The sequence below is a fragment of the Jaculus jaculus genome, chromosome 3, assembly GCF_020740685.1.
Source record: "Jaculus jaculus isolate mJacJac1 chromosome 3, mJacJac1.mat.Y.cur, whole genome shotgun sequence".
Taxonomy (NCBI): Eukaryota; Metazoa; Chordata; class Mammalia; order Rodentia; family Dipodidae; genus Jaculus; species Jaculus jaculus.
Genome location: NC_059104.1, coordinates 71,901,284 through 71,928,794, shown reverse-complemented (window position 1 = coordinate 71,928,794; position 27,511 = coordinate 71,901,284). Strand labels below are relative to the sequence as shown.

Sequence of the window (27,511 nt, the reverse complement as noted above, 5' to 3'; positions counted from 1 at the left end):
AGATATTAATCCTCTATCAGATATATAGCTGGCGAAGATTTTTTTCCCATTCTGTAGGTTGCCTCTTTGCTTTTTTCACTGTGTCCTTTGCAGTGCAAAATCTTTGTAATTTCATGAGGTCCCAGTGATTAATCTGTGGTTTTATTGCCTGAGCAATTGGGGTTGTATTCAGAAAGTCTTTGCCAAGACCAATATGTTGAAGGGTTTCCCCTACTTTTTCCTCTAGCAGTTTCAGAGTTTCCGGTCTGATGTTAAGGTCTTTAATCCATTTGGACTTAATTCTTGTGCATGGCGAGAGAGAAGAATCTATTTTCATCCTTCTGCAGATATTTATCCAGTTTTCAAAACACCATTTGCTGAAGAGGCTGTCTCTTCTCCAATGAGTATTTTTGGCATTTTTATCAAATATCAGGTGGCTATAGCTACTTGGGCTTATATCTGGGTCCTCTATTCTGTTCCACTGATCTACATGTCTGTTTTTGTGCCAGTACCATGCTGTTTTTGTTACTATGGCTCTGTAGTATAGGGTAAAATCAGGTATGGTGATACCACCCACCTTATTTTTGTTGCTCAGTATTATTTTAGATATTTGAGTTTTTTTGTGATTCCAAATGAATTTTTGGATTGTTTTTTCTATTTCCATGAAGAAAGCCTTTGGAATTTTGATAGGGATTGCATTAAATGTGTAGATTGCTTTAGGTAAGATTTCCATTTTCACAATATTGATTCTTCCAATCCAGGAACAAGGGATGTTTCTCCACTTTCTAGTGTCTTCTGCGATTTCTCACTTGAATGTTTTAAAGTTCTCATTGTAGAGATTCTTTACTTCCTTGGTTAGGTTTATTCCAAGGTACTTTATTTTTTTTGATGCAATTGTGAACGGGAGTGATTCTCTGATTTCATCCTCTGTGTGTTTGTTGTTAGCATATATGAAGGCTACTGATTTCTGTGTATTTATTTTGTATCCTGCTACATTGCTATAGGTTTTGATCAGCTCTAACAGTTTGCTAATAGCGTCTTTAGGGTCCTTTATGTATAGAATCATGTCATCTGCAAATAATGATAACTTGATCTCTTCCTTTCCAATTTGTATCCCTTTTATGTGTGTCTCTTGCCTTATTGCTATGGCTAAGATTTCCAAAACTATATTAAATAAAAGTGGGGACAGTGGACACCCTTGTCTTGTTCCTGATTTTAGTGGAAAAGCTTCCAGTTTTTCCCCATTTAGTAATATGTTGGCTGTAGGCTTGTCATAAATAGCCTTTATTATATTGAGATATGTTCCTTCTATTCCCAGTTTCTGTAGGACTTTTATCATGAAGGCATGTTGGATTTTGTCAAATGCTTTCTCTGCGTCTAATGAGATGATCATGTGATTTTTGTCCTTCAACCCGTTTATGTAATGTATTACATTTATAGATTTGCATATGTTGAACCATCCCTGCATCTCTGGGATAAAGCCTACTTGTCAGGGTGAATGACCTTTTTGATATACTCTTGTAGTCTGATTGCCAATATTTTGTTGAGAATTTTTGCATCTATGTTCATGAGGGAGATTGGTCTGTAATTTTCTTTTTTGTTCTATCTGCCTGGTTTTGATATCAGGGTGATGCTGGCCTCATAGAAGGAGTTTGGTAGAATTCCTTCCTTTTCTATTTCCTGGAAAAGCTTAAGAAGCAATGGTGTTATCTCTTCCTTAAAAGTGTGGTAAAATTCAGCAGTGAATCCATCTGGGCCTGGGCTTTTTTTAATTGGGAGATTATTGATAACTGTTTGGATCTCCATGTTTGTTATAGGTCTATTTAAGTGATTTGTCATATTTTTAAAAAATATTTTATTTATTTGTCTGTGTGAGAAAGATACAGAGAGAGAGAAAGAATAGGTGCACTAGGGCCTGTGGTCACTGCAGATGAACTTCACATACATGTGCCATCGTGTACATCTGTCTTTACTTGAGTACTAGAGAATAGAACCTGGGTAGTAGTGTATTTTTTAATTTCCATGAGTTGTGTATGTTATATACTCTTTCTTGCTGTTGATTATAGTTACTTTGTGATCAGATAGAGTACAAGGCATTATTTTAGTTTTCCTGTATTCTAGATTAATCAGCCTCTGATGCAATCAGAGTAGCATTGTAGTCCACTAGGTTCTCTGCGGACACAATTTGCTTCTTTCGGATGGCCATCTTGCACTTTGTTCATGGATCAGAAATGTACCTCCAGTCACAAAATGCCAGTTTTTCTTTGCTGTGGTGAACTAGGAGCCACTTCACTTCTTTTTATAAAGGAGCAATAGAGCTTAGATGCACAGCTTAGGCCTATTTATATGTCAAATATTAATAGACATAACATAATTAGATAGACTTTTTTTTGTGGGGGGGGGTCGAGGTAGGGTCTTACTCTGGCTCAGGCTGACCTGGAATTCACTATGTAGTCTTCAGGGTGGCCTCAAACTCACAGCGATCCTCCTACCTCTGCCTCCCGAGTGCTGGGATTAAAGCCGTTTGCCACCACACCCAGCTAGACTCTTATTAGACTTACTTGTGTACAGGAGAGACTTGATTTGTTGGTGGGCTGAAGAGGCTGACCCAGGAAGGACTAGCCCACATGTGTATTATGCCTGAAAGCTTGAGGAAGAAGCCATAAGTTTCCATTGAGTTGATGTTTGTAGCCATCTTGTATGAGACTGGATAAGATGCAGGTTCTAGTCTTTTCAACATTTATGTTTATATGGTAAAACCTCTAACCTATAAGAAGAAGAAAGCTATCTTGGTTTTATGGTGTATCCAACCCCCCCGCAAAGAGGAAACTCTGTTAGGAAAATGGGATGATGACTCTTCTATCTTCATCAGACTGAATTAGGATAGTAGGGTATAGCAGTTAGAGCTCCTCAGGAGGGAGCTAAAGGACCAACATGGAAAGGCTTTTTTATTTCTTGTGTTCTAGTCTGATATCTTACCATCATTTGTATGTATATCTCTTACTTTGGTCTGTTCTTTGAACCTGGGGTAACATTTATAATGATAAACAGTTAGGAATATTATGATTATTATCTAGTGAAAGAGGATTTTGTCCTTTTGGATAGAGGGATAAGTCAATGTGAGAGGTTAGTTGTACACCTTAAGCATATCACCAAGACAAGTGAATATCTATATTTAATACCAAACAGGGAAGCCTGAATCTTTGTTTACATTGTAATACTTGTGGTTGTACTCTGTTGCTTGGTGTTTAGGACCATGTAGGCAGCCAAAATTGACCTATAGCATTTTTTTATATTTAATTTATTCATCTGTAAGCAGAGAGAGGGAGAGAGAAAGAGGGAAAGAGAATGAAAATGAGAATATGGATATGCTAAGGCCTCTTGCCCTGTAAATGAACTCCATATGCGTGCAACACTTTGTGCATGTGGCTTTACATGGGTACTGTCAAACTGATGCCAGGCATTCAGTGTTTCAGGCAAGCACCTTTAACCAGTGAGCCATCTCTCCAGTCCCAACAATAGTTTTTTGAAGGTTAGTAGTGCCTGTGTAGGGATAAGTCTTAGGGAGTATGAGGAGCTCTCATGCTTTGTGTCCTCTGCTAGGATAAGTCAAGGTTGTGCTGACCATATGACTTCCTTTGGAAGCATTCTTCTGTTGTAACTCTCCTTTTGCAAACTGTACATTGACTTAGAGTCCACTCTTTGGGTCTCCATGTCCTCCCTGACTAAGAAGACAGTGGCTTACTAGAATTAGAGGACATGCTAGGAGTGTCATGCTCTCTTTTGTGGTCTTTTTGACCTGGGAGCAGAAATCAAAATATTGTTTGTAATTTTAACTCTTGTGCCTCTAATTGGCTTTGGCTTCAGTACATGGCTATTAAGTATTTGGGCAGTTATACCATCAGTCTTGAGGAAAAGTAGAGATACAGAGCACATCTGTTTGTCCATTCAGAGCTTAGTTAAAGAATGGCACAAAGGCTTAAAGTCATTCTGTCTAACACGTGCTAGGTAACACTCTTAAGTCAAGCAGGAATATCTAAGTATCTAACAGCTGTAAGTATAGTTAGTACATGTTAACATCTCTAGGAACAATTTGTTTAAACAATAAATCTAAATTGATATAATATAAAAATTTTATACTTTTGTGGGTACCAATTATCCAGGAAAGGCTTAAAGCAGAACAGTATACCTCAGACCATTTCACTCAGATGAAGTCCATCATTTGAGCATGAGGCCATATCCTGGAACAAGCATTAATGGTTTGTTATTGAGTTTGTTGTTTTAGTTTTATGAATTATTGTCATAAATTTGCTCTTAGGTCACTTATGGAAGTTTTAAAGTAATTAAGGAAGGAGGGAGACAATTGTTCCTCCCATGTAGCATTAACTGAAGCTTGATAGGAAGGTGACACAGAACTTGGTAAATTCTGTGTCACAGGTTAATTTAAAATGTGTCTGTAGGCCTGGAGAGATGGCTTAGGTTAAGGTGTTTGCCTGCAAAGCCAAAGGACCCAGGTTCAATTCCCCAGGACTCACATTAGCCAGATGTACAAGGGGACGCAAGCATCTGGAGTTCGTTTGCAGTGGCTGGAGGCCCTGACGCACCTATTCTCTCTCTCTGTCAAATAAATTTAAAAAAATATTTAAAAAAATAAAAATGTGTCTGCAAGGCTCTTTGATAATCACGTAGCCTAGCAGTGGTAGCTTCAATAACAGCCAGTCTATTGAAAACTTCTTGAAGAATAGCAACTTTGTCTGAAGGCTAGGTAGTAACATTATTCATATAGGTCTGGAGTTGATTAGCTGTTTGTAGAGAAATGGCAAGGGTGGCCGCAGTAGCTGCAGCCATTGGCATGCCTGTAAGGATGAAGGCAATTGACATACCAACAACAAGTTTTCTTCTTTTTGTTTCTTACTAAAGGCTGATATCATTTGTATACTAGATAAATATTAAGAGGGGACTCAAGATCAGTCCATGTTATAGGACTAAGATTTAAAATAGGAGCCCAATTAATAGTTTCTGTTCTGGTCAGGGATAAGATGTGACTTAAAATCATAGAATCAATATTATTGGTATTGTTTATGAATTTATAATAACATCTTGTATTGTCAAAAACAAAAAATCTGGAAGCCAGGCGTGGTGACGCATGCCTTTAATCCCAGCACTAGGAGAAGGATCACCATGAGTTTGAGGCCTGCCTGAGACTACATAGTGAATTCCAGGTCAGCCTGGACCAGAGTGAGACCCTACCACGAAAAAAAAAAAGTCTAGGCTGGAGATATGGCTTAGCAGTTAAGGCATTTGCCTACGAAGCCAAAAGACACAGGTGTGATTCCCCAGGACCCACATAATAAGCCAGATGCACAAGGTGGCTTATGCACCTGGAGTTCATATTTTCTGTCTTTCTCTCTCTCTCTGTTTGCCTCTTTCTTTTTCTATCTCTCTCAAATAATTAAATTTTTAAAAATCTTTAGGCATTTTGAAGCCGGGTGCGGTGGCGCACACCTTTAATCCCAGCACTTGGGAGGCAGAGGTAGGAGGATTGCCGTGAGTTTGAGGCTGCCCTGAGACTCCACAGTGAATTCCAGTTCAGCCTGGGCCAGAGTGAGACCCTACCTCAAAAAACCAAAATAAAATAAAATAAAATAAATCTTTAGGCACTTTTGGGGCTATGCTTTTAAGGATCTTTTTACCTCAGTGTAACAAACCTTTAATATTTTAATGTCATCCCATGTGAGTACTTTGTCAGAGGGTTCTTGATAGGGGTAGTATTTACAGTGTCACTTCCTGGAGGTGGTCAATTGATTTTGGGTGTTGGCTTGCAATGATTGTAGGGTTTCACTAGACAAGGTGGTATCCAAAAAGTTCTTGTAGAGACAAAACTGCAGCACATCTTAAAAGTTGAGTTGGAGCTGGGCATGGTGGCCTTTAATCCTAGCACTCTAGAGGCAGAGGTAGGAGGATCGCCATGAGTTTGAGACCACCCTGAGACTACATAGTGAATTCCAGTCAACCTGAGCTAGAGTGAAATCCTACCTTGGGGGGAAAAAAAAGTTGAGTTGGGCCTTGCCATTGATGTCTACCTATTAGGTTTTCATAAGAATCAAAGGCGTTTGAGAGAGAGAAACATTTATTACTATTTTTTTTAATTCACAGTGTGTATTTGTTCTTAGGGTATCATGTGATCATTTAGATTTCCCCCTTGTTTTTTAACCTTGAGCTTTGAGTAGACTATTAGTTTGTTTTACAATGGCTTCTCTTGTAGGGTTATAAGGAGTTTTAAGTATTTGTTGAGTACCCCAATGTTTATAGAAAGTTTAGAAATTCATGAACTATAAGTAGGTCTATCTAGTTTTAAGTTTATTTTATTTATTTTTATTTATTTATTTTTTTTGGTTTTGCAAGGTAGGGTCTCACACTAGCTCAGGCTGACCTGGAATTCACCCTGTATTCTCAGGGTGGCCTTGAACTCATGGCGATCCTCCTACCTCTGCCTCCCGAGTGCTGGGATTAAAGGCATGCACCACCATGCCCGGCTTAGTTTTAAATTTTTGAGATTTTTTTTTTTAAGGGAGGCAATAGCCAATAATATGTGCTTTGTTTTTAATGTGTCAATTAGCCTTTTTAGATTGACATATAACATATAGTATGGTTTATTTCAGGTAATGTGTGTTGATAGACACATGAATATAATAATAGTTTGAAAATATGAGATTTAGGCTGGTTGTGGTGGCACATGTCTTTAATCCCAGCACTTGGGAGGTAGAGGTAGGAGAATTAATGTGAGTCAGCCTGGATTAGAGTGAAACCCTATCTCCAAAAAAAAAAAAAAAAAAAAAAAAAAGAGAGGAAGAGAGATTTGACTTATAATACCTAATTAATGTGTGTATATATAGCTAAATAGGCATATAGACTTTAACATCTGTTTGATTAGGAATAAAAGTCATGAAAGCAGGCTAAAACAATTTATATATCTACAAATGGGAAAAACCCAGAACATAGTAAGAGTATCAAAACTTTGTCATTGTGAACCTAGAAATTGACATATCATCTTAAGGACAAAACAGTTTTTTAAATTTAAAAATTTAAATTAAATCAGCCTGGGCTAGAGTGACACCTCACCTTCAAACAACAACAAAAAGAATGTAAAGCAGTTTTGGTTATTTGGGTCCTATTTTGTTGGTGGAATTAAAATTGAATGTCTCCTACTGCCAGGTTTTTCATGTAATGATTTAATGGCATGACAGCACAGATTCTGAATATATGTGGAGATGAGAAATTTCAGTTGGACTTATAGTCTGTTAGAGTCATTGCCCTATGTGTTCCCAGTTTTCAATATCAAAAGACTCATTGGGGGATACCAAGGGCATTGCTGGTACAATGGAAAAACAGAAGGGAAAGAGAGTACATAGACTGCAGGCCTATTTAGAAAGAGAGGGGCCATTTAATCTCAGTCATTTGAGTGTCCTTACTTTCTGTCTGAATGAGTGGACACATTCTGATCCCTTAGCCAAGTTTGAGGAATGGTGAGTGACTGTTCTCCGTCTTCAGGCCCACATTCAGGTGCCAGTTGATGGAATTCTCAACAAGAGATCTCTTGGACAAACAAAATTATCTTTGCACTGCCTCACAGGGTGGAAACTTCAAGTGGATAATCACCCAGTCCAAAGGGTGTTTGTCTTTTTTTATTAGGTTCACTTTCAAGGTTGTAAGTGAAGGTTTAAATAATAATAGCTAATTAAGGAACTTAAAGTCGGTACACTCATAGAAGCTGTATCTATCCACACCATCAAGGTTGTAGGCAAGAGGTAGGTAGTTAATTAGGGAGTTTAAATAGAGTACACCTGGGGATTGTTTCTAAACGCTAGTCATCAAAACAGTTTATACTTGAAAGAAAGTATGGACTTTTCCCACTTAATGAGAAGACAGGGAAGAGTTAAAGTTAGGATTGCCAGTCCTGTATGCAAAGGAGGCAGAAAAATTGTGGCCAACATATCAGCTTTGTTAAACAGGATGGAATAGCATAGACTATATGAAGATAGTATACATAAAATTAATGAAGTGTATCTAATTTTTAAAATTTATTTATTAGAAACAGAGGGAGGGAGAAAAAGAGAAAGAGGGAGGGAGAATGGATGCTCCAAGACCTCCAGCCACTGCAAAAGAACTCCAGATGTATGCGCCACCATGTGCATCTGGCTTACGTGGGTCCTTAGGCTTCACAGGCAAGTGCCTTAACTTCTAAGCCATCTTTCCAGCCCTAATGAAATGTATCTATTGCTGGGGATTGGCATTGTGCCAGCAAGACAGGTGCAGAGTGGATTTTAAAGTTCAACTTTGAATTTCAGTATATTTGCATGTGTGTACATATGTGTGTATGAACATATATATGTGCGTGAGTCTGTGTGTATGGATGCATCATTGTCTCTTGTTGCTGCAAACAAAATACCTGTCCAGCTTCACATGGGTAGCTAGGGTTTTGAACATGGTCTGATAGGCTTTGTAAGCAAGCATCTTTAACCAATAGGCCATCTCCTCAGCCCCACATTTTTTAAAAAAATATTTTGTTCATTTACTTATTTGAGAGAGAGAGAGAGAGAATGGGTATACCAGAGCCTCTAGCCACTGCAAATAAACTCCAGATGCATGTGCCACCTTGTACATCACATCTGGCTTATGTGGGTACTGGGAAAATAAACCTGGGACCCCAGTCTTTATAGGCATTCCTCCAGCACTCCCCATATTGTTTTTTTGTTTTTCAAGGTAGGGTCTCACTCTAGCCCAAGCTGACCTGGAATTCACTATGTAGTCTCAGGGTGGACTTGAACTCACCGTGATTCACCTACCTCTGCCTCCTGAGTGCTGGGATTAAAGGCATGCACCACCATACCCGGCTATTGTTTTAATTCTAGAATGGTTTTTTTGTTCCTTTTGAGAGGCTTTGAAAAAGCAAATAGCAGATTTACAGGAAGATTTGAAAAAGAAGGAGATGAAATGGTCAAGTACACATGGCCGTCTCAGAAGTCAGATAGAAGTACTAGTCAAAGAAAACACAGACCTCCGAGAAGAGATAAAAATAATGGAAAGATTTCGACTAGATGCCTGGAAGAGAGCAGAAGCTACTGAGAACAGTCCCAAGGCTTACCAGTGTGGGAATGCCACAAAACAGGATGAACCGATGGTAGGTTTGGGTTAGCTGGTGTGCCAAGTCTTGGTGATAGTGAATGTTCGTACATTTGACTCATAAAGCCAGAAAAGTGGAGTGGTGGGTCCAGGAGGTGGGGGGTTAGTGTTTAATTGGTCTAGGGTTTTTATCTCACAAGGCTGAAACATTTAGGAGATAGGTAAAGGTGATGGTTTCAAAACAAGGGAAAAGCACTTAATACACTCTAGTGTAAACTTAAAAATGGTTCATATAGGGAGTTGGGGTGAGCATATTTTACCATAAATTTTTTTCATAGTTTACTGTATATAGGTGCTTTTCAAAATAATTTTATGAAAAAAATCATTTTTATGATTCTTAACAAAGGAGGAATGCCACAAATAATCTCAGAAAGGACAAATGTTAGCAATGCTTTTGCAGAGTTACCTAAACAGACTCCTTTCTAATCCAGTGACTAGTCATCTTTGTGAGTGATAACTGGACTGTGGTAGGCACAACACCCTGGGGTTGCAGCAGTGGGAAAACTAGAAAGGAGAGAGAGCAAGTGTATGTTGGTGGCATTGAATCAATTGGGAGAACATTGCTGCAAGTGGAAGCTGGGGTTGTTTGAGTAGCATCCTGAGGCTGGTCACAGGGTAGGTCCTGGCCTGGTATAACCTATTTCATGACAAGAGAACCAGGTGCTGACCAGGCTCTCCACAGAGACATCTGGTAGAAAAGTCCCTCCAAAGCTGTACCAATGAACCACGAACTTATACTGTGTCAGACTTAAGGCCGTAGGTTCTGAGGACATGGGTCAGTGGATTATTAGGATCCTGTGGGCAATAGATATTGTTTGTGTCAGAGTTTTAGAAGAATGAGTTGAAACGACGGAATTGAGTAGCCAGAAAGTGACATTCAGCTGTTTCCCACACTTTATCATGGAAGCATCTCAAAATGGAGAGCACATGTGAAAGAGGGCTGCAGTGTCGACCACGGTGAACATTTTGCCATACGTATGTATATGTTTTGACAAACCATTTGAAGGTAGTTGCAGAAATCATGACATCTCATCCTTAAACATTTTAACATTTTATGAAATGATATTAACTCTTTGGAGAAACCCACCTAATTATGTGGTGGAATATCCTACCTTCTGGATCTTTGTAAGTGGAGTGCTTTGAGACTGTTATTTTGTACCTGGTGATAATGCCAGGTATTAATATTGATAGTGACAAGTAATGGGATTTGCCTATTGGGATTGTCCTAGCTGAAGCAGGATAGGGCACAATTTTGAGGGGGAAGCCAAGATGCTGAAACAAAGGGGCTGTGGAAGTATCATTTGCAGGTAGGTAGGAAGTGCGAGTGATGGAAGTGGGAAACCAGAGAGCCTCTTTTCTAAAGGTAACAACTTGGAACATGTGTTCAGCCAGCAGAAGAGACTGACATGGGAGCCTGTACTGTCTGTGCTATTCCACCTGCTGTGCCCACACATGGAGAATGATATGTTGCAAGAAGTATGTGTGGATCATCCTTAGAAAGCTGGCTGCTCACTCACTCTGGCCTACTGTGATGGGAACACAAATAAACAAACCTGTAGCTTCTCTTCACTAGTTAGTGAAATGTAAACTAACATTTTTTTATATTCAAAATTATCTCACATTATAGAACCCATTTGTTCGATTACAAAAGAGCCATATTTCTTCAGGAGCCCAGGTAGAAAAATGTAAGAAAAATCATTTGCCAACACAAGGTAAGGGGCTTTTATATTTCAGAATTTAAAGAATAGATAATTTGAGCTAGGCAGGGTGGCTCATACTTCTATGGCAGGAGGATTGCTGAAAGTTTAAGGCCAACCTGGACTAGAGTAAAACCCTGTGAGAGATGAGGGAGGGAGGGAAGGAAGGAAGCAAGAAAGGAAAGAAGGAAAGGAGGGATGAAAGGAGGGAAGAAGGGAGAAAGGGAGAGAGAAAGTAAAATTGAAGCACCCGTGTACCATCTTCTTACCTGGTACTTCCATCCATGAGCCTGTCCTTAGTTTCTTGGTATTCAAAAGAGATTAGGAGGCAGAAATTGGTAAATGAAAGTGGATTTATTTTTAAAAAATGGATTTATTTATGATTTGGCCAAACCAGGGAGGGAAAGACTCCTACTTTATCCCCATCTTTGCTATAACAATTGTAATTTTATAGACAAGATGGAGCAAAAGCCAAGAAATATGCATGTGTTAATTTAACTGTCCGATAAGCTGTCAGAACTGAGGTAAGCTCTTCCTGTGAAGCCACCACTTAAGCTTTTCCTTCTCCCCAACATGGGATTCCTGGGAAATTTTTTTTAAAATGTTCTTTTATTTATTTATTTGCAGACACAGAGAGAATGGGAATGGGCACACCAGGGTCTCTGGCCACAGCAAACAAACTCCAGATGTGTACATCAATTTGTGCACCTTGCTTTATGTGGGTACTAGGGAATTGAACACAGGTTGTTAGGCTTTGCATGTAATCGTCTTAACCACTGAGCTATTTCTCTAGGCCTCTGGGAAGTTTTTAATTTTGGGGGCCCATTGTTTAAGATCCTTGTTTCCATCATTCCTCAGCTAATAATTCCTAGAAGTATTCCATGCTTGTGTATTCTTTTACTACATTGTGTCCATAAATTGATATGGTTTCATTCTCTGTATCCTGTAATTGGCTTTTGTTTTCCCACTGTGAGATCTACCCGTATATTAACATTTAAGGTCTCCAGATGATTGATTTTAATAGCCCTTTAGAATCCAGTGTTTATTTCCAATTAGGTCTTCTTTTGTAGGCTTTCAAATTTTCCCTAGTTTTGCAGAATGGCAAGCGAGGCTAAGGAGCATCCATGACAGTATGGCTTCTCTAGAAGAAATACCCACGATGGGATGCTGGGTTATGTCAGGTTTTTGTGGCTTTAGGAGTTTTTCCCTTTACAAAGACAATTGTCCAGTTTTTGTTTTCTTTTTTTAACTATCTGCAAAATAAGCCTTTAGTAACTGTGGATACTTGAGCTTGAAGCACCTTTTCTCACATGTAGTTCATTGGTGTTTGGGGTTCTTCTTTTCCCTATTGCCTGTCTATAACCTTTGCCCAAATAAAATTTTAGGGGTGTGTTACTCCCAATATAGAAGCTAATTGTTCATAATAATGCTTTGTTACTTAAAAGTACTTCCAAAATGTACCCCCAAGATGGGCATAGGTTTTGGTTTGCCCTTTTTTTTGTTTTGTTTTGTTTTGTTTTTTTGAGGTAGGGTCTCACTCTAGCGCAGGTTGACCTGGAATTCACTATGTAGTTTCAGGGTGGCTTCAAACTCACATTGATCCTCTTACCTCTGCCTCCCAAGTGCTGGTATTAAAGGCGTGCACCACCATGCCCAGCTTTGGTTTGCATTTTCTGTTTTCTTTTCTTGTTTTTTTTTCAAGGTAGGGTCTCACTTTGGCCCAGGCTGACCTAGAATTCACTATGTAGTCTCAGGATGGCCTTGAAATCATGGCAATCTTCCTATTTCTGCCTCCTGAGTGCTGAGACTAAAGGTTTGTGCCACCACACCCAGCTTTCTTTTTTTCTTTTTGGGATGAACTTTTATTCTAAAGTTAAATCCTTCTGTCCCAGCCTCCTAAATGCTAGGGTTACAGTTGTGCTATTGACTTTACCAGTCTTCTCTCATGTTATTTTGCTTCTTATAACTAAGAATTCCTCAATCCTCAGGTCAGAATATTATGTTTTCTTCATTGGGTATCTTCTTTAACAACTAGGGCTTATAATTTTCATAGAAGTTTCAAGATTACTTTCATGAAATAAATTTATATGTATCCTGGTAGTTATAAAGCATACTGGGTTACCATTATCTAGTACAAATAGATTGGCAGCACCTGCCTCTCCCTTTTGTGGCATCTCTTGGGTACAGTTAGGGGAGAGCCTTTCACTAGCTTCATGGCCAGAGTTGTGCAATGTGCATTTCTTGCCTTTCACTGAATTCCTTGTGGTTTCAATACAGTCCTATAGATATATGGTTTTATTCCCTGGTTTTCAGTGCAAGAGAGGTTCTACTTGTGAGATCATTATACTTGGCTTGTCTTCTTTTAACAGATTCACTTTTAGAATTTGGGATGTGAGACAATGATTCTTTTTTTTTTTTTTAAGGTATGGTCTCACTCTAGCCCAGGCTGACCTGGAATTCACTATGGAGTCTCAGGGTGGCCTCAAACTCATGGCGATCCTCCTACCTCTGCCCCGAGTGCTGGGATTAAAGGCGTGTGCCATCACGCCCGGCTCATTCTATTTTTTAAAAAGTTTTTATTGTTATTTACTTGTTGGAGATAGATGGGGAAGGGGGAGAGGGAGAGAGAATAGGTGTGCTAGGGCCTCTAGCCTCTGGAAACAAACTTCAGACACATATGCCACTATGTACATCTGGCCTATGTGGGACCTGGAGAATTTAACCTGGGTCTTTAGGCTTCACAGGCAAGTGCCTTAACTGCTATGCCATTTCTCTAGCCCATCTTTTTTTATTTTAAAGTTATGTTAATCTTACTTCTTTTGTGTATATGTTTGTCCATATATGTGCGGGTGCACATGTGTGTGGGTGCTTATAGAGGCCAGCAGTTGATGACAAGTACCTTCTTCAGTTGCTCTTTGCTTTATTCTTTCTTTCTTTCTTTATTTGTGAGAGAGACAGAATAGGTGGGCCAGGGCCTCCAGCTACTGAAAATGAACTCCAGATACATGCACTCCCTTGTACATCTGGCTTACATGGGTCCTGGAGAATCAAACTTGGGTCATTTGGCTTTGCAGGCAAATGCCTTAACCACTTAGCCATCTCTCCAGCCCATCTTTTCTTTATTATTTGAGACAGAATCTATTGCTGAACCTAGAGCTTGCCAGTTTGGCTCTCAAGCTAGCTAACAAGCCCAAGGGAATTGCACTGTCTCTAGTGGTGAGATTACTGGAGAAAGCCACCATACCCAGCACTTTGTGTAATTACTGCAGCCCTGTTTTTTGTTTCTTCTTCTTCCTTTTTTTTAGATGTGATATCTTGTAGCCCAAGTGTAGTATTACGTATTCCAAGATGGCATCAAAATCACTATGTAATCAAGGCTGATCTGTGCCTACTCTCCTATCTTTTTCATGAATCCAAATTACTATTTTAATGATGCTGGATTTCCGGTTTTCCTACATGGTAGTGGTTCTTACATTTTCCCCTAGCCTTTGGTTATGAACCTCACCTCCTTTTGGATCTGTGTCCAGCTGTCTCAGCACTACTTGTTACCAAACTTTCTCTTAAGTATATGTTGTCTTGCAGAAGGTGAGCCTACACCCAGGAGTTCAGTGCATGTTCCTGCTCACGTCTTCATCTACCTAGCTGTAGGTATTTTGAGGGCTCAAGTTAGTTTATAATGACTCTTAGAGAGACCTGTTAGGTAATTTATCTTCTCAGCCTTGTTTTTCTCACCTATAAAATGGGAAAATCAGTCTTGTCTCTGAAGGTGATTAACAGCTCTCAGTGTATAATGCATTTTGTACACTTACTCCGTGTGGTAAAGGACATGTTCTTTTGTCCTGCCCAAATCCTCAGAAACCTCCCTGGCTGCCATTTGCCTGTTGGCTCAAGCCAAACCTCTGTGCTCTTCTTGATTCCCTTTTTCTTTTGTCTTTACTCATCACTGCCTCCAGTCATTACATTAATCCTTCAATGTAACCCATTTTGTTGAACTATATGAAATTACACTGGCAGTCTGGGACTTGTAAGTCAGAGAGGTTCCACCTGGTATAGTAGAAAAATTTCTATTTTCATTGGTGCCGCACAGTCTGCCTGACTTTCTGTCTCTATCCTTTAAGCCATTCTGTAGCATCCAACATTTTTTTTTCCTTTTGGCACTTGTATCAGTTACTTTCTTGTTGCTGGAACAAAATACCTGACCAGAAGAAGCTTAGGGAAGGAAGTAGTTTATTTTCACCTTACAGTTTTGAGGGAAAATCTAAAATGATAGGGAAAGCATATCAGGAGCAGACCATTAGTATCATATCCATATCATATCCATAGGGAGGAAGTAGTAAGGACAGCAAAGCTGGGTTGTAACATGTCAAGCTTGACCCCATGGACACATTTCCTTTAGCAAGGTTCCACCTCTTAAAGGTTCCACAACTAGGCTGGAGATATAGTTGAGCAGTTAAAGGTGATGGATTGCAAAGCCCAGGCCCAGTTCGGTTCCCCAGGATCCACATAAAGCCAGATACACAAAGTGGCACATGCATCTGGAATTTGTTTACAGTGGCAAGAGGCCTTGGCACCCTCATATCCTCTTTCTCTGTATCTCTTAAATAAATGCATAAAATATTTTAAATATTTATTTATTGGACACAAGAGAAAAAGGCAGATTGAGAGAATGGGCATGCCAGGGCCTCGAGCAGCTGCAAACGATCTCCAAATATGTGTGCCACCTTGTGCATCTGGCTTGCATGGTCCTGGGGAATCGAACCTGGCTCCTTTGGCTTTGCAGGCAGTTGCCTTAACATCTCTCTAGCCCCAATATTTTTTATTCTCTTAATCTAATAAAGTCTCTCTAAACCTTAAAAAAATATTTTTTCCCCAAAAAAGGTTTTACAACCTTTCCAAACAGTGCCACCAACTAGGAATTAAGTATTCAAACACATGAGTCTAGGGGTGTGTGTGGCATTTTACATTCAAGCCACTCCAGTACTTACTAACATAAATTGGATTCTGGGACTTGGTCAAAACCTGCCAAAATGGAGAGTGTTTACTATATGATTCATTGGCGTATAAGAAGAAAATATTGGGCTGGAGAGATGGTATACACTTTTAAGTCCCTTGACTGAAAAGCCTAAGGACTCAAGTTTGATTCCCCAGTACCCACATAAAACCAGATGCACAAAGTGGCACATGCATCTGGAGTTTGTTTGCAGTGACTAGAGGCCCCAGCATGCCCATTCTCTGCCCTTCTATCTACCTCTTTCTATTTCTCTCTCTCGCTCTCTCTCTCAAGTAAATAAAAATAGAATACTATGAAAGAAGAAAATATTGACACTTCAGTATAATTCTTTAATGTATTTTATTTATTTATTTTTAAAAATTTATAATTTTTAGCTAGGTGTGTTGGCTCATGCCTATCCTAGCACTTGAGAGCTCAGGAGGATTGCTGTGAGTTTGAGATCAGCCTGGCCTACAGAGTGAGTTCCATGTTAGCCAGGACTAGAAACTCTGCCTCAAACTAAATTTAAAACCAACAGGGCTGGAGAGATAGCTTAGCAATTAAGTACTTGCCTGTGAAGCCTAAGGAATTCCGGTTTGAGGCTCAATTCCCTAGGACCCACGTTAGCCAGATGCACAAGGGGGCACATGTGTCTGGAGTTCATTTGCAGTGGTTGGAAGCCCTGGTATGCCCATTCTCTCTGTCTTTCTAACTGCTTCTTTCTCTTTCTGTCTGTAACTCTCAAATAAACAAATAAAAATCAACAAAAAAAAATTGAAAAAAAAAAACAAAAAACAAGGAAGTTAGCTTAATTAGAGTCCCTTAACCTGGCTGGCATTTCTAAATATATACATACATACATATATATATGGATATGCATACATATACATATATACACACACACACATGGAAAGAGAGGGTGGGCAGGAAGAGAAATGGGGAGGGGGGAGAGAGAGAGAGAGAGAGAGGGAGGGAGGGAGGGAGGGAGAGAGAGAAGAGAAGAGAAGAGACATGCCAGGGCCTCTTCCACTGCAAATGAATTCCAGGCACATGTGCTACTTTGTGCATCTTGCTTTACACATGTACTGGGGAATTGAACCTGGGCAGGCAAGCTTTTCAAGCAAGGGCCTTTAACCACTGAGCCATCTTTTCAACCCGAATTTTAAACTTTTTTTAGGTTAGCATACAAAGTAATAGGTTTCATTGTATCATTTTCCTTTTTTTAAAAAAAAATTTTTTTACTTATTTATTTATGAAAAAGAGAGAGAGAAAGAATGGGCATGCCAGGGTCTCCTGCTGCTGCAAATGAACTCCAGACACATATGCCACTGGCTTTATGTGGATACTGGGGAATTGAACCTAGGCCATCACACTTTGCAGACAAATGCTTTGAACTGTTGAGCAGTTTCTCTAGTCTCCAAGTTTTTGTTTTTAATTAAAACAAACAAGCTTGAGGGCTGGAGAGATGGCTTAGTAGTTAAGGGTGCTTGCCTGCAAAGCCCAAGAACCCACGTTCAATCTCTCTCCAGATCTAACATAAACCAGATACACAAAAGGTGAGGCAAGTGCAAGATTGCACATGCCCACTAGGTGGCACTAGCATCTGAAGTTCAATTACAGTGGCTGAGGCCCTGGTTTGCCAACTTTCACTCTCTATCTAATTAAATAATATTAAAAAAAACTGAAAAAATCTTAGCATGTGTAAGGTGTGTGTACATGTGAAGCCCAGAGGTTAATGTTAGGTATCTTTCTTGATCAATATCCAGTTTATTTACTGAGGCAGGGTCTCTCACTTGAACCTAGAGCTCATCACTGATTAGGCTAATTTAGCTAGTCAGATTGACTCTAATATTTCCCCAATTGCTGAGATTACAGATGATCCACCATGACTACCTAGCACTTATGTGGTAGCTGGAGAAATCAGATCCCCAAACTTGTATAGCAAATGTTTTATCCACTGAACCCTCTTTCTAGCTCCTCAGTACATTTTTAAAAAGTATTTTTATTTATTTATTTGCAAGGAGAGAGAGAGAGAGAGAGAGAGAATAGCTGTGCCAGGGCCTCTAGCCACTGCAAACAAACTCTAGATGCATATACCACTTTGTGCATCTGGCTTTACATGGGTACTGGAGAATTGAACACTGGTTGTTAGGGTTTGCAGGCAAGCACCTTAACTGCTGAGCCATCTCTAGCCCTCCCTAATATATTTATTTGTTTGCTTATTTATTTATTTATTTATTTATTTGAGAGATAGAAAGAGGCAAGGGGAGAGAGAGAGGAAAAAAAATGATGGGCACATCAGGGTCTCTAGCTATTGCAAACAAACTTCAGACACATGAGGCACCTTATGCATCTGGCTTACATGGGACCTGGGGAATCAAACTTGGGTTCTTTGCCTATGCAGGCAGGCACTTTAGTCACTAAGCCATCTCTCCAGCATATTTCTTGAAATTCATTTCAGGACTAGGGAGGTGGCTCTGTGGATAAAGTGCTTGCTGTGCAATAGCGAAGACCTGAGTTCAGATCCCTGATATTTACATAAAATTGTGGGTGTGATGCTGTGTGCTATAATCCCAGAGTTGCGGAGGCTCAATGACCAGCTAGTTTAGCTAAATCCATGAGCTCTAGGTTTAGCAAGAGACCCAGTTTCAAAGAATAAGGTAGAGCACAGTTGAAGAAGGCACCTGACATCAGCCTCTGGCCCTCACATACACATGCACACATGTGCATACCTACCTGCAAAAAAATTCACTTCATATCACAGGTGGCAAATGCATTGATCACAGCCACCAGGGTGCTTGGGTTTTAACTACATACCTAGGTTTTTGTTTGTTTGTTTCAGTTTTTGGGTTTTCAAAGTACAGTCTCACTCTAGTCCAAGCTGATCTAGAATTAACTATATAGTACCAGGATGGCCTCACACTCACAGCATTACTCCTACCTCTGCTTCCCAAGTGCTGGGATTAAAGACATGTGCCACCATGCCCAGCAAAATACTTAGGTTTTTGACCAAGCCATATTTTTTGTGTATTCTTGGATGCCTCTTTTATCTGTACCCTACACTGTCTCTTTAGTCCTTCATTTATTTGCAAGCAGAAAGAAACAGAAAGAAGAGAGAACATATGCACAAGGGCCTATAGCCACTGCAGACAAACTCCAGATGCATGTGCCACTTTGTATCTCTAACTTTATGTGGGTACTGGAGAATTAGACCTGGATCATTAAGCCTTGCAGACAAGAGCCATCTGTCCAGCCCTCTTCAGTCCTTTTGATGGTTGCCAAAATACCTTCAAGTTTATTAGGTTATTTGAGCCCCTGTCTTTCCTTATAGATTACAAACTGAATACAGATATTGTTTTTGTTTTTCTTAGTCACCAAGGACTTTGGTAGTTGTATGGATACTTGAACTTATACAATGGAGGGCTTCAAACATTAATAAAGAAAAATATGAAGACTTCCAGCTGGGTGTAAAGGTGTATGCCTATAATTCTGGCATTTGGGTGTCAGAAGCAGGAGATTTGTGACAAGTTCAAAGCCTGCTTATTAAGACTCTTTAAAAAAAAAAAGACTTTTTGAGTTAAAGAAGAAATAAAGGGATGGGGAGGTTGCTCAGTGATTATCACTTGCTTACAAGGCCTGTGTCCTGGCTTCAGTTCAATTTCCATGTAAAGTCAGACACACAAAGTGGTGCATGTATCTGGATTTTATTTGTAGTGGCAAGAGTCCCTGTTGTGTAGTCTCTCTTAAATTAAAAAAAAAAAAAATTAGCTGGGTATGGTGGTGCACGCCTTCAATCCCTGAACTCAGGAGGCAGAGGTAGGAGGATAGCTGTGAGTTCGAGGCCACCCTGAGACTACATAGTGAATTCCAGGTTAGCCTGGGCTATAGAGTGTGACCCTACCTCGAAAAAAAAAGAGAGAGAGAGAGAATGAATGAATAAAGAATAGCAGTTTACAAATGAAGGATATGAAGTTAGGAAATGTTTGGCTAAGTCACTGAATTGAATAAATATTAAAACTAACCCTGGCAATTACATTCTAACAGAGAATCCATCGCGAAGATCCAAGTCTGCACTGCTTCATGATTTAGACAACACAGATAAAAGACAAGTAAATCTTTTTGTATTTTTAAATATTCAACTATAGATAACTCAGCTTAAAATTGATTTGTTAAGTTTCTAAACTAGTTAACTTCTTGTTGAGACAAAACACCCAACTAGAAGCAGCTTATGGGAGGAAAGGGTTTATTTTCGACTTAGAGTTTTGAGGGGAAATTTCATCATGTGGGGAAAGCATGGCAAGAGCAGGAAGCTGTCACATATGTGGTGGAAGTAGTCTTTAAGTGCTGGGCTTGGTGCTGGACTAATAAACTCCAAGGTCCATTCCCTGCTATGTGCCTCCTTCATCAAGGCTCTACCACCTAAGTTGCCACCAACTGGGGATTGAGTATGAGGCTTAATCACAAATACATGAGGTTATAGGGACATTTCACATTTAGACCTTCACACTGGAGGAGAGACCATGAGCAGTGCATTCAAACATCCCACAAAGCAGGACTCTGTGGAAAACTGATAATGTGCCATCACCTGATGTTGACTTGTGGTAGTTATTAACTTTTGACAGTTTTCTTAATCAATAAAAAAAGGATTAAATACTTCAGATGTTCTAGTTCCACTTTCTTTGTTTTAAAAAGCACTGTTTCAGTCTAAAAAAGAAGCCCCACTAGGTATAAAGGAGGCTTTTTGATTAATATTGGAAGTGTTTTATATGCAGTACCAAATGCTAGCCATAGAATCCTATGATAGTAGGATGTGGCTTGAAGAGTAAGTAAGTGTATATTTCTTTTAAAGATTTTTTTTTGTTTATTTATTTATTTATTTGACCACGATAGACAGAGAAAAGAGGCAGACAGACGGGGGGTGGGGGGAAGAGTGGGCGTGCCAGGGCTTCCAGCTACTGCAAACGAACTCCAGACACGTGCACCCACTTGTGCATCTGGCTAACGTGAGTCCTGGGGAATTGAGCCTCAAACCTGGGTCCTTAGGCTTCACAGGCAAGTGCTTAACCGCTAGCCCATCTCTCCAGGTTGTAAGTATATATTTTAACTGTTTGAAATGTCTTGTCCTATAGGCTACCTTGTCCAAGGATACACTTGAACCATTAAATTTCCTAGATCTTGAATATAAAAACAAAGAAGAAAAGGAAAAAGAGGAAGAAATTCAGGGAGAAATCAATCATCCTGATGGAAAGGTTAAAAAATGTTTTTTAAATAATGTATGTGGTATAAAATAAACATGTTAAAATAGAGTTGTGCTTAGACTGTGGAACAAATAATCATGTGTTATATTTAACATAAGGGATATGTCCTGAGTTAGAGTGTCATAGAATGTACTTACACAAACCTAGGTAGGATTACCTATCTGGGGAATACCATATATATGTACATGCATGCATGCGTGTGTGTGTGTGTGTGTGTGTGTGTGTGTGTGTATGAAGGGTGTATAAAAGGTGTGCATGTTCCTTGGGCCTCAGTGAAAAAAGCAACCCAAGATTAGATAAAGCACAAGAGAAAATGGTACAGTGAAGAGAGACAGTAAATACTTAGTAGATGAGGCTGTAGATGGAACATAGCATATTGTTCACATAAGCTTTTTCTTTTTTTTTATCGAGGTAGGGTCTTGCTGTAGCTCAGGCTGACCTGGAATTAACTCTGTAGTCTCAGGGTGGCCTTGAACTCCCGGCAATCCTCCTACCTTGCCTCCCGAGTGCTGGGATTAAAGATGTGTGCCACCACGCCCAGCCTCATATAAAGTTTCCTGTGAAGGAGTATATTCTAAAATAAAAACTATACTACAGAAGCACAAAAACTCATACCATGGTTGTTCAATATCATGATCAAGTATTATGTGCTTTATTTATAAATTGTGTATGCTGTACTTTAATACAGTTGTCTGCGCATCCCAAACACAACTAATGCACTGCACTACATTATGATGGCAAAGACATCTAGGATGAGGATTTTTATGCTTAAATTTTTTTTTTTTTTCAAGAAGAGAGAGACAGAATGAGTATGCCAGGGCTTCTAGCTGTGGCAAATGAACTCCAGATGCATACACCCCTTTGTGTATCTGGCTTTACATGGTACTGGGGAATTGAACTTTGGTTGTTAGGGTTTTTTTTAGTAGGGTTTTGCTGTAGCCCAGGCTGACCCAGAATTTACTGTATATTCTCAACTTACTATATATGCCTCCAACTTACAGTGCCTCTCCTACCCTGCCTCCTGAGAGCTGGGACTAAAGGTGTGCATCACCATGCCTGGTGATCTTTTCTTCTCTTCTTCTCTCCCTCCCCTCACCCCTTCCATCTCCTCCTCTTTTCTCTGCTCCTCTCCTCTCAAGCAAGGTAGAGTCTTACTCTAACCCAAGCTGGCCTGAAATTCACTATGTAGCCTTAGGCTGGCCTTGAACTCATGGACATCCTCCTAAATGTGTCTCTCAAATGCTGGGATTAAAGGCATGCACCATTTTGTTTGTTTTTTGAGGCAAGGCTTTATTTTAGTGTAGGCTGGCCTTAAAGTCTTAGCAGTCCTTCTACCTCAGCCTCTCAAATGCTGGGATTTTAGGCATCTGCCACCATACATGGCTTCTGATCTCTTTTAAATTGAAATTAGGGTTGAAGTTCAATGCTAGCCTGGTGGAATAAAGAGGACAAGAAAAACAGTCAAAAGATAGTAACTATACTTTGCTAAAATGTCCTATAGGATAACAACTAGCTATTAATACATGCAGAAGCAATGAAATACCAGTTGCAATGACTAATGAAATGAAGGTATTCTCTACTTTTGAGAAGCTCTTTTACATTTTATTTTTTAGTGTTTTTTTTTTTTTTTTTTCTTAAAGGTAGGGTCTCTCTCTCTAGCCTAGACTGACCTGGAATTCACTATGTAATCTCAGGCTGGCTTTAAACACACAGTGATTCTCCTGCCTCAGCTAACCAAGTACTGGGATTAAAGGTGTGCACCACCATGCCTGGCTCTTTTACTTTTCATTATGAAGAATTTAGAAGTGCTTAATTGGGAAAATTTGGCATATTTTCACATGGCCTCAGGAGGAAATCTTACCTACCTTGTATCTTTTTAGGTGGAAAAGGTTTATAAGAATGGGTGCCGGGTTATACTGTTTCCCAACGGAACTCGGAAGGAAATGAGTGCAGATGGGAAGAGCATCACTGTTACATTTTTTAATGGTGATGTGAAGCAGGTCATGCCAGATGAGAGTGTGGTATGTTTCTCCAGGGGCAGTTTCTCCAGGCTCACTGTCTTGGGAGAGGGTGCAACTTGACCTCATGTCTTTACAGGTCTACTATTATGCTACTGCCCAGACTACTCACACCACATACCCAGAAGGACTCGAAGTCTTACGTTTCTCAAGTGGACAAATAGGTACAAACTTATTCTGTCCTCCCCTTGTTAAATTCTTCCTTTAAAAAATATTTATAGTACCCATTTTCTCTCTCTCTCTCCCTCTTTCTCTCTGTCTTTCTATCAATAAGCAAATAAAAAAAGGGCTGGAGGGATGGCTTAGTGGTTAAGGTAAGTACTTAGTTTGCAAAGCCAAAGGACCTTGGTTCGATTCCCTAGGACCCGTGTAAGCCAGATGCCTAAGGTGGCACATGTGTCTAGAATTCATTTGCAGTAGCTGGAGGCCCTGGCACGTCCATTCTCTCTCTGCCTCTTTCTCTGTCTCCATGAAATACAAAAAATAATTAAATATTTATAGCAAACTTTCCCAAACAGAAAAACATTTTCCAGATGGAAGAAAAGAAATCACATTTCCTGATCAGACCATTAAAAACTTATTTACCGATGGACAAGAGGAAAGCATCTTCCCAGATGGCACTGTCGTCAGAGTACAACGGTATAGCAACTGTTAAATTTGTTTCTAGATTTTTCCAGCTTTCATGGTTCAACTTTTTTTTTTTTTTTTTTTTTAGTTGTTTTCATTTTTTTAAGGTATGGTCTCACTATAGCCCAGGCTGACTTAGAATTCACTATGTGGTCTCAGGGTGGCCTTGAACTCATAGCAATCCTCCTACCTCTGCCTCCCGAGTTCTGGGATTAAAGGCGTGTGCCACCATGCCTGGCCCACAACTTTTATAACTAGTTTGATTTTTAAAAATTGAAAACATTTATATAAGTGGGATATAGCTGGGCATGATGGCACACACCTTTAATCCCAGCACTTGGGAGGCAGAGGTAGGAGGATTGCCATGAGTTCAAGGCCACCCTGACACTACATAGTGAATTCCAGATCAGCCTGGGCCAGAGTGAGACCCTACCTCGGAAAACAATAAAAAAAAGTTAGATGGTGCTTCTGAGGACACTGAGTTTGTCCTTTGGCTTCCAGCATGCAGCTCTTTCCTCCCCCTCCCCCCCCACAAGATTTCAGAGGTCTTGGAGAGTTGGTTTAGTGGATAAAGTGCTTGCTCTGAATTCCAAGTAACCAAGATCCATCTGCAGACCCCACATAAATAGTTGGAAACTAAAGCAGGCTTTTATAATCTCAGCATTCTGATCCTGATGGCAAGGTGGGAGGTAGAACATGGGAACAGAATTTCTCAGAAAGCTTGTGGTGATACCAGCAAATAACAGCAAGAGCAAGAATCCTAAAAGAAAAACAACAACAACAAAAACCCTGGCTCCAAGGAGGTGGAAGGTGAGGACTGACCCAAAAGTTGTCCTTTGACCTCCACACATGTGCCATGACACATGCACACCTTCTCACATACAAATACAAAAGTAAAATTAGGTTTAAAAAGAATTCAGGTGGTATAGAAACTAATTATAGTCATTAAACTTTTTTCCATAATATGTCCTGAAAATCATTCAGTACTCATATAAATAAGTAGCCGTTTATTCTAAGATTAGAGGAAAAACTTAGAAATCCACTATACATTGAATAACATAAGAAAAAAAGACTTTGCTCTTATATTTGAAACTTTGTATAATAAATAGTAAAGAATGAAAAATTCCATGTATGCATCCTGCTTCAACAAGTATCAACTTACAGCCAGTTTTTCTTATTTTTTTTTCCAGGAAAATTCCAAGTATAATTAGTTTATTCAAAATTATTTTGGTATCATTTTACTTACAACAGGAGTTCTTAAGTTATAGTGTATATTATTAAATCACCTGGATTATTCAGATGAACCTAACAAATGCCTTTCTGACAGCTCTCATAAGATATGGCTTTGTGTTTCATACATGTACATGAACTATATTTGTAGCTCCTAGGTATTTGTGTTCAAAAGTGAAGTTTGAATGTCCTGCATATGCAGCAATCAGCTTTTTTTTTAAAATTTAAGATTATTTTTGTAATATATGAGAAAGAGAAGGGAGAAGAGGGAGAGAGAGATGAGTGGTGCAAGTACCAGAGAAGAGAGCATAAGAGAGGGATGGGGGTAAGTACGCACCAGGGAACTGAAAACTAAAAGGGGGTAGTCATATTTTTTATAGTCCACCTTTTTGTTTTGTTGTTCAAAACAGATCCTGAGTCTGATCACGTCCTTCCCAGGAATACAGCTCTTTCCCACTTATGTGTCTCTTAAGCACTCAGGTGTCTCTTAGTCAAAAAGAGGTCTAGGGCTGGAGAGATGGCTTAGTAGGTAAGGCACATGCCTGCGAAGCCTAAGGACCCTGGTTCGATTTTCTAGGTCCCACGTAAGCCAGATGCACATGGTGGCGCATGTCTGGAGTTCATTTGCAGTGGCTAGAGGCCCTGGCCCCCACCCTTCTCTCTCTCCTTCTCCCTGTCTCTAATAAATAAATAAAATTTTTAAAAAAGAGGTCTAGACAAAAAAGAATGCCTTTCCTTTCTCGCCTCTGAAAAACAAAACAAAAACCCCTGAAGTAGCTAAAATTTAATTACAATGACCAATATTTCTAGATTCCAAACACTTATAAAATTAAAAAATTCATGGTGAAAATAGATTAAATTAATTAATTAAAGCTAGCTTTTCATGGTACAAGTCAGTGCTACTTGACAGCTCAAACTAAAGTTGAAACACTAAAATTCTAATTGCATAGAGAAGAGAACCAAGGAATGTACCCAGAAGAGGAATCAAAGGCTACTTTTGCTTTAATCCAGCACTCAGGAGGCTGAGGAAGGAAGATCACTGTGAGTTTGAGGCCATCCTGAGACTACATAGTGAATTCCAGATCAGCCTGGGTTAGAGCGAGACCCTACCTTGAAAACAAAACAAAAGGCTACTTTTAGCTAGTTTTACTGTTGTATATGCCCCCCGCCCCCATTACTAACTAGGCCTCATGCAAGAATTGAACTATGTTTCCAGTCCTATTTCAGACTTTGGGAGTTAGTGAAACAAGGATTTGCTGTGTTGCTCAGGCTGGTCTTGAACACCCTGATTTTCCTGCCTCCAACTCCTGAGTACTACTATTATACTCATGTACAGCTCTTAGTTCATTTCTTAAATTCTGTGTTTTAAATTTTACAGTGATGGCAACAAAATCATAGAGTTTAATAATGGCCAAAGAGAACTCCATACTGCCCAGTTCAAGAGACGGGAATATCCAGATGGCACTGTTAAAACTGTGTATACAAATGGTCATCAAGAAACAAAGTATACATCTGGCCGAGTAAGAGTTAAAGACAAGGATGGCAATATTCTAATGGACACAGAATTGTAAAGGTTTTTGTGTGATTAATACAGTAACACTGGCTGGTTTGCCTGTTCAAAAACAATGTACATTTGCTCTTGGGTTTAGTTGTTTAATTTATATAGGATGTGTATGTGTGTAAATGGAAAGGATTGTTTGTATTTTAAAATAAAAGTTTACCTCATAGATTTTTCATTTTCTTTAAAACACAAATACTATCTTTCGATTATAAGGAAAGTGTTACTACCCTGCTATTAACTGTGTACAAGTTTTTAAAATAAGAGATAAACCAAAAAGCACAAGAAGTATATCACATAGTAATAGAAAAGGATTAAATACAAATAGCTTAAATAGTATTATGAGTAGTAGTGAAGGAAGACACCCCAGCAGGGGGTCCCCCACGCTCTGCCCGGATATGACGACACCCCAAATCACTCACGAGAAGCGGTCTTGATGCAAACTGCAAGAGGATTTTATTCCAAGCGCGCTGGGGCCCACAGTCGTACACCTCACAGGGTAGAGGACTGCAGAGCCCCGAATGCAGGAACAGGACAGTTTTTATAGGGTTTCTAACAAAGTCTGTGCATTAGACCAATCATTTTCTAATATCAGGAGCCCGCAGGGTGTTGGCCAGTCAGTTTGTGCCACCCCATAATTTCTAAGCCAATTAGTTTAATTTGTTCAAGCCCCTCGTGGACCAATCATTTTCTTATGACCTTGGTGGTCGGCATTTGCGCAGGTCCTTGGGTGGGAGTAGCAGAGTGTGGTACCAGTCTCCTATGACCTTGGAGGTCAGCCTCTGTGCAATTCCTTAGGTGGGGGTAGCAGAGTATGGTATCAGCCTCCTATGACCTTGGTGGTGGTCTGAGGCAGGCTGCTACAGCTTATGGTGCGAGCTACTAAGGCTTACAGTGTGGGCTATTAAGGCTTATAGTGTAGGGCTATTTACAGAAATCAAATAAGTGGTTCACTTCATTACTCATTCCCC

The 27,511-nt window shown here is 39.6% G+C and overlaps 1 protein-coding gene across 8 annotated transcripts in view; it reads left to right on the top strand.

Moving 5' to 3' along the window:
• Cenpj (centromere protein J) overlaps positions 1-26,669 on the top strand; it is a 115,366-nt gene extending 88,697 nt beyond the window's left edge. For 5 of the 8 annotated variants that reach the window (XM_045145966.1, XM_045145967.1, XM_045145964.1 and 2 more), the window contains 8 exons: positions 8,918-9,160; positions 10,790-10,874; positions 19,894-19,958; positions 20,979-21,098; positions 22,988-23,128; positions 23,205-23,289; positions 23,644-23,764; positions 26,361-26,669. In XM_045145966.1, coding sequence (XP_045001901.1) covers positions 8,918-9,160; positions 10,790-10,874; positions 19,894-19,958; positions 20,979-21,098; positions 22,988-23,128; positions 23,205-23,289; positions 23,644-23,764; positions 26,361-26,553 — 1,053 coding nt within the window. In that variant the 3' untranslated portion in view covers positions 26,554-26,669. The remainder of the gene's footprint in view (positions 1-8,917; positions 9,161-10,789; positions 10,875-19,893; positions 19,959-20,978; positions 21,099-22,987; positions 23,129-23,204; positions 23,290-23,643; positions 23,765-26,360) is intronic. The other 3 variants (XM_045145968.1, XM_045145970.1, XM_045145969.1) reach the window with 3 other exon arrangements.
• The last annotated feature ends 842 nt before the right edge of the window (positions 26,670-27,511 follow it).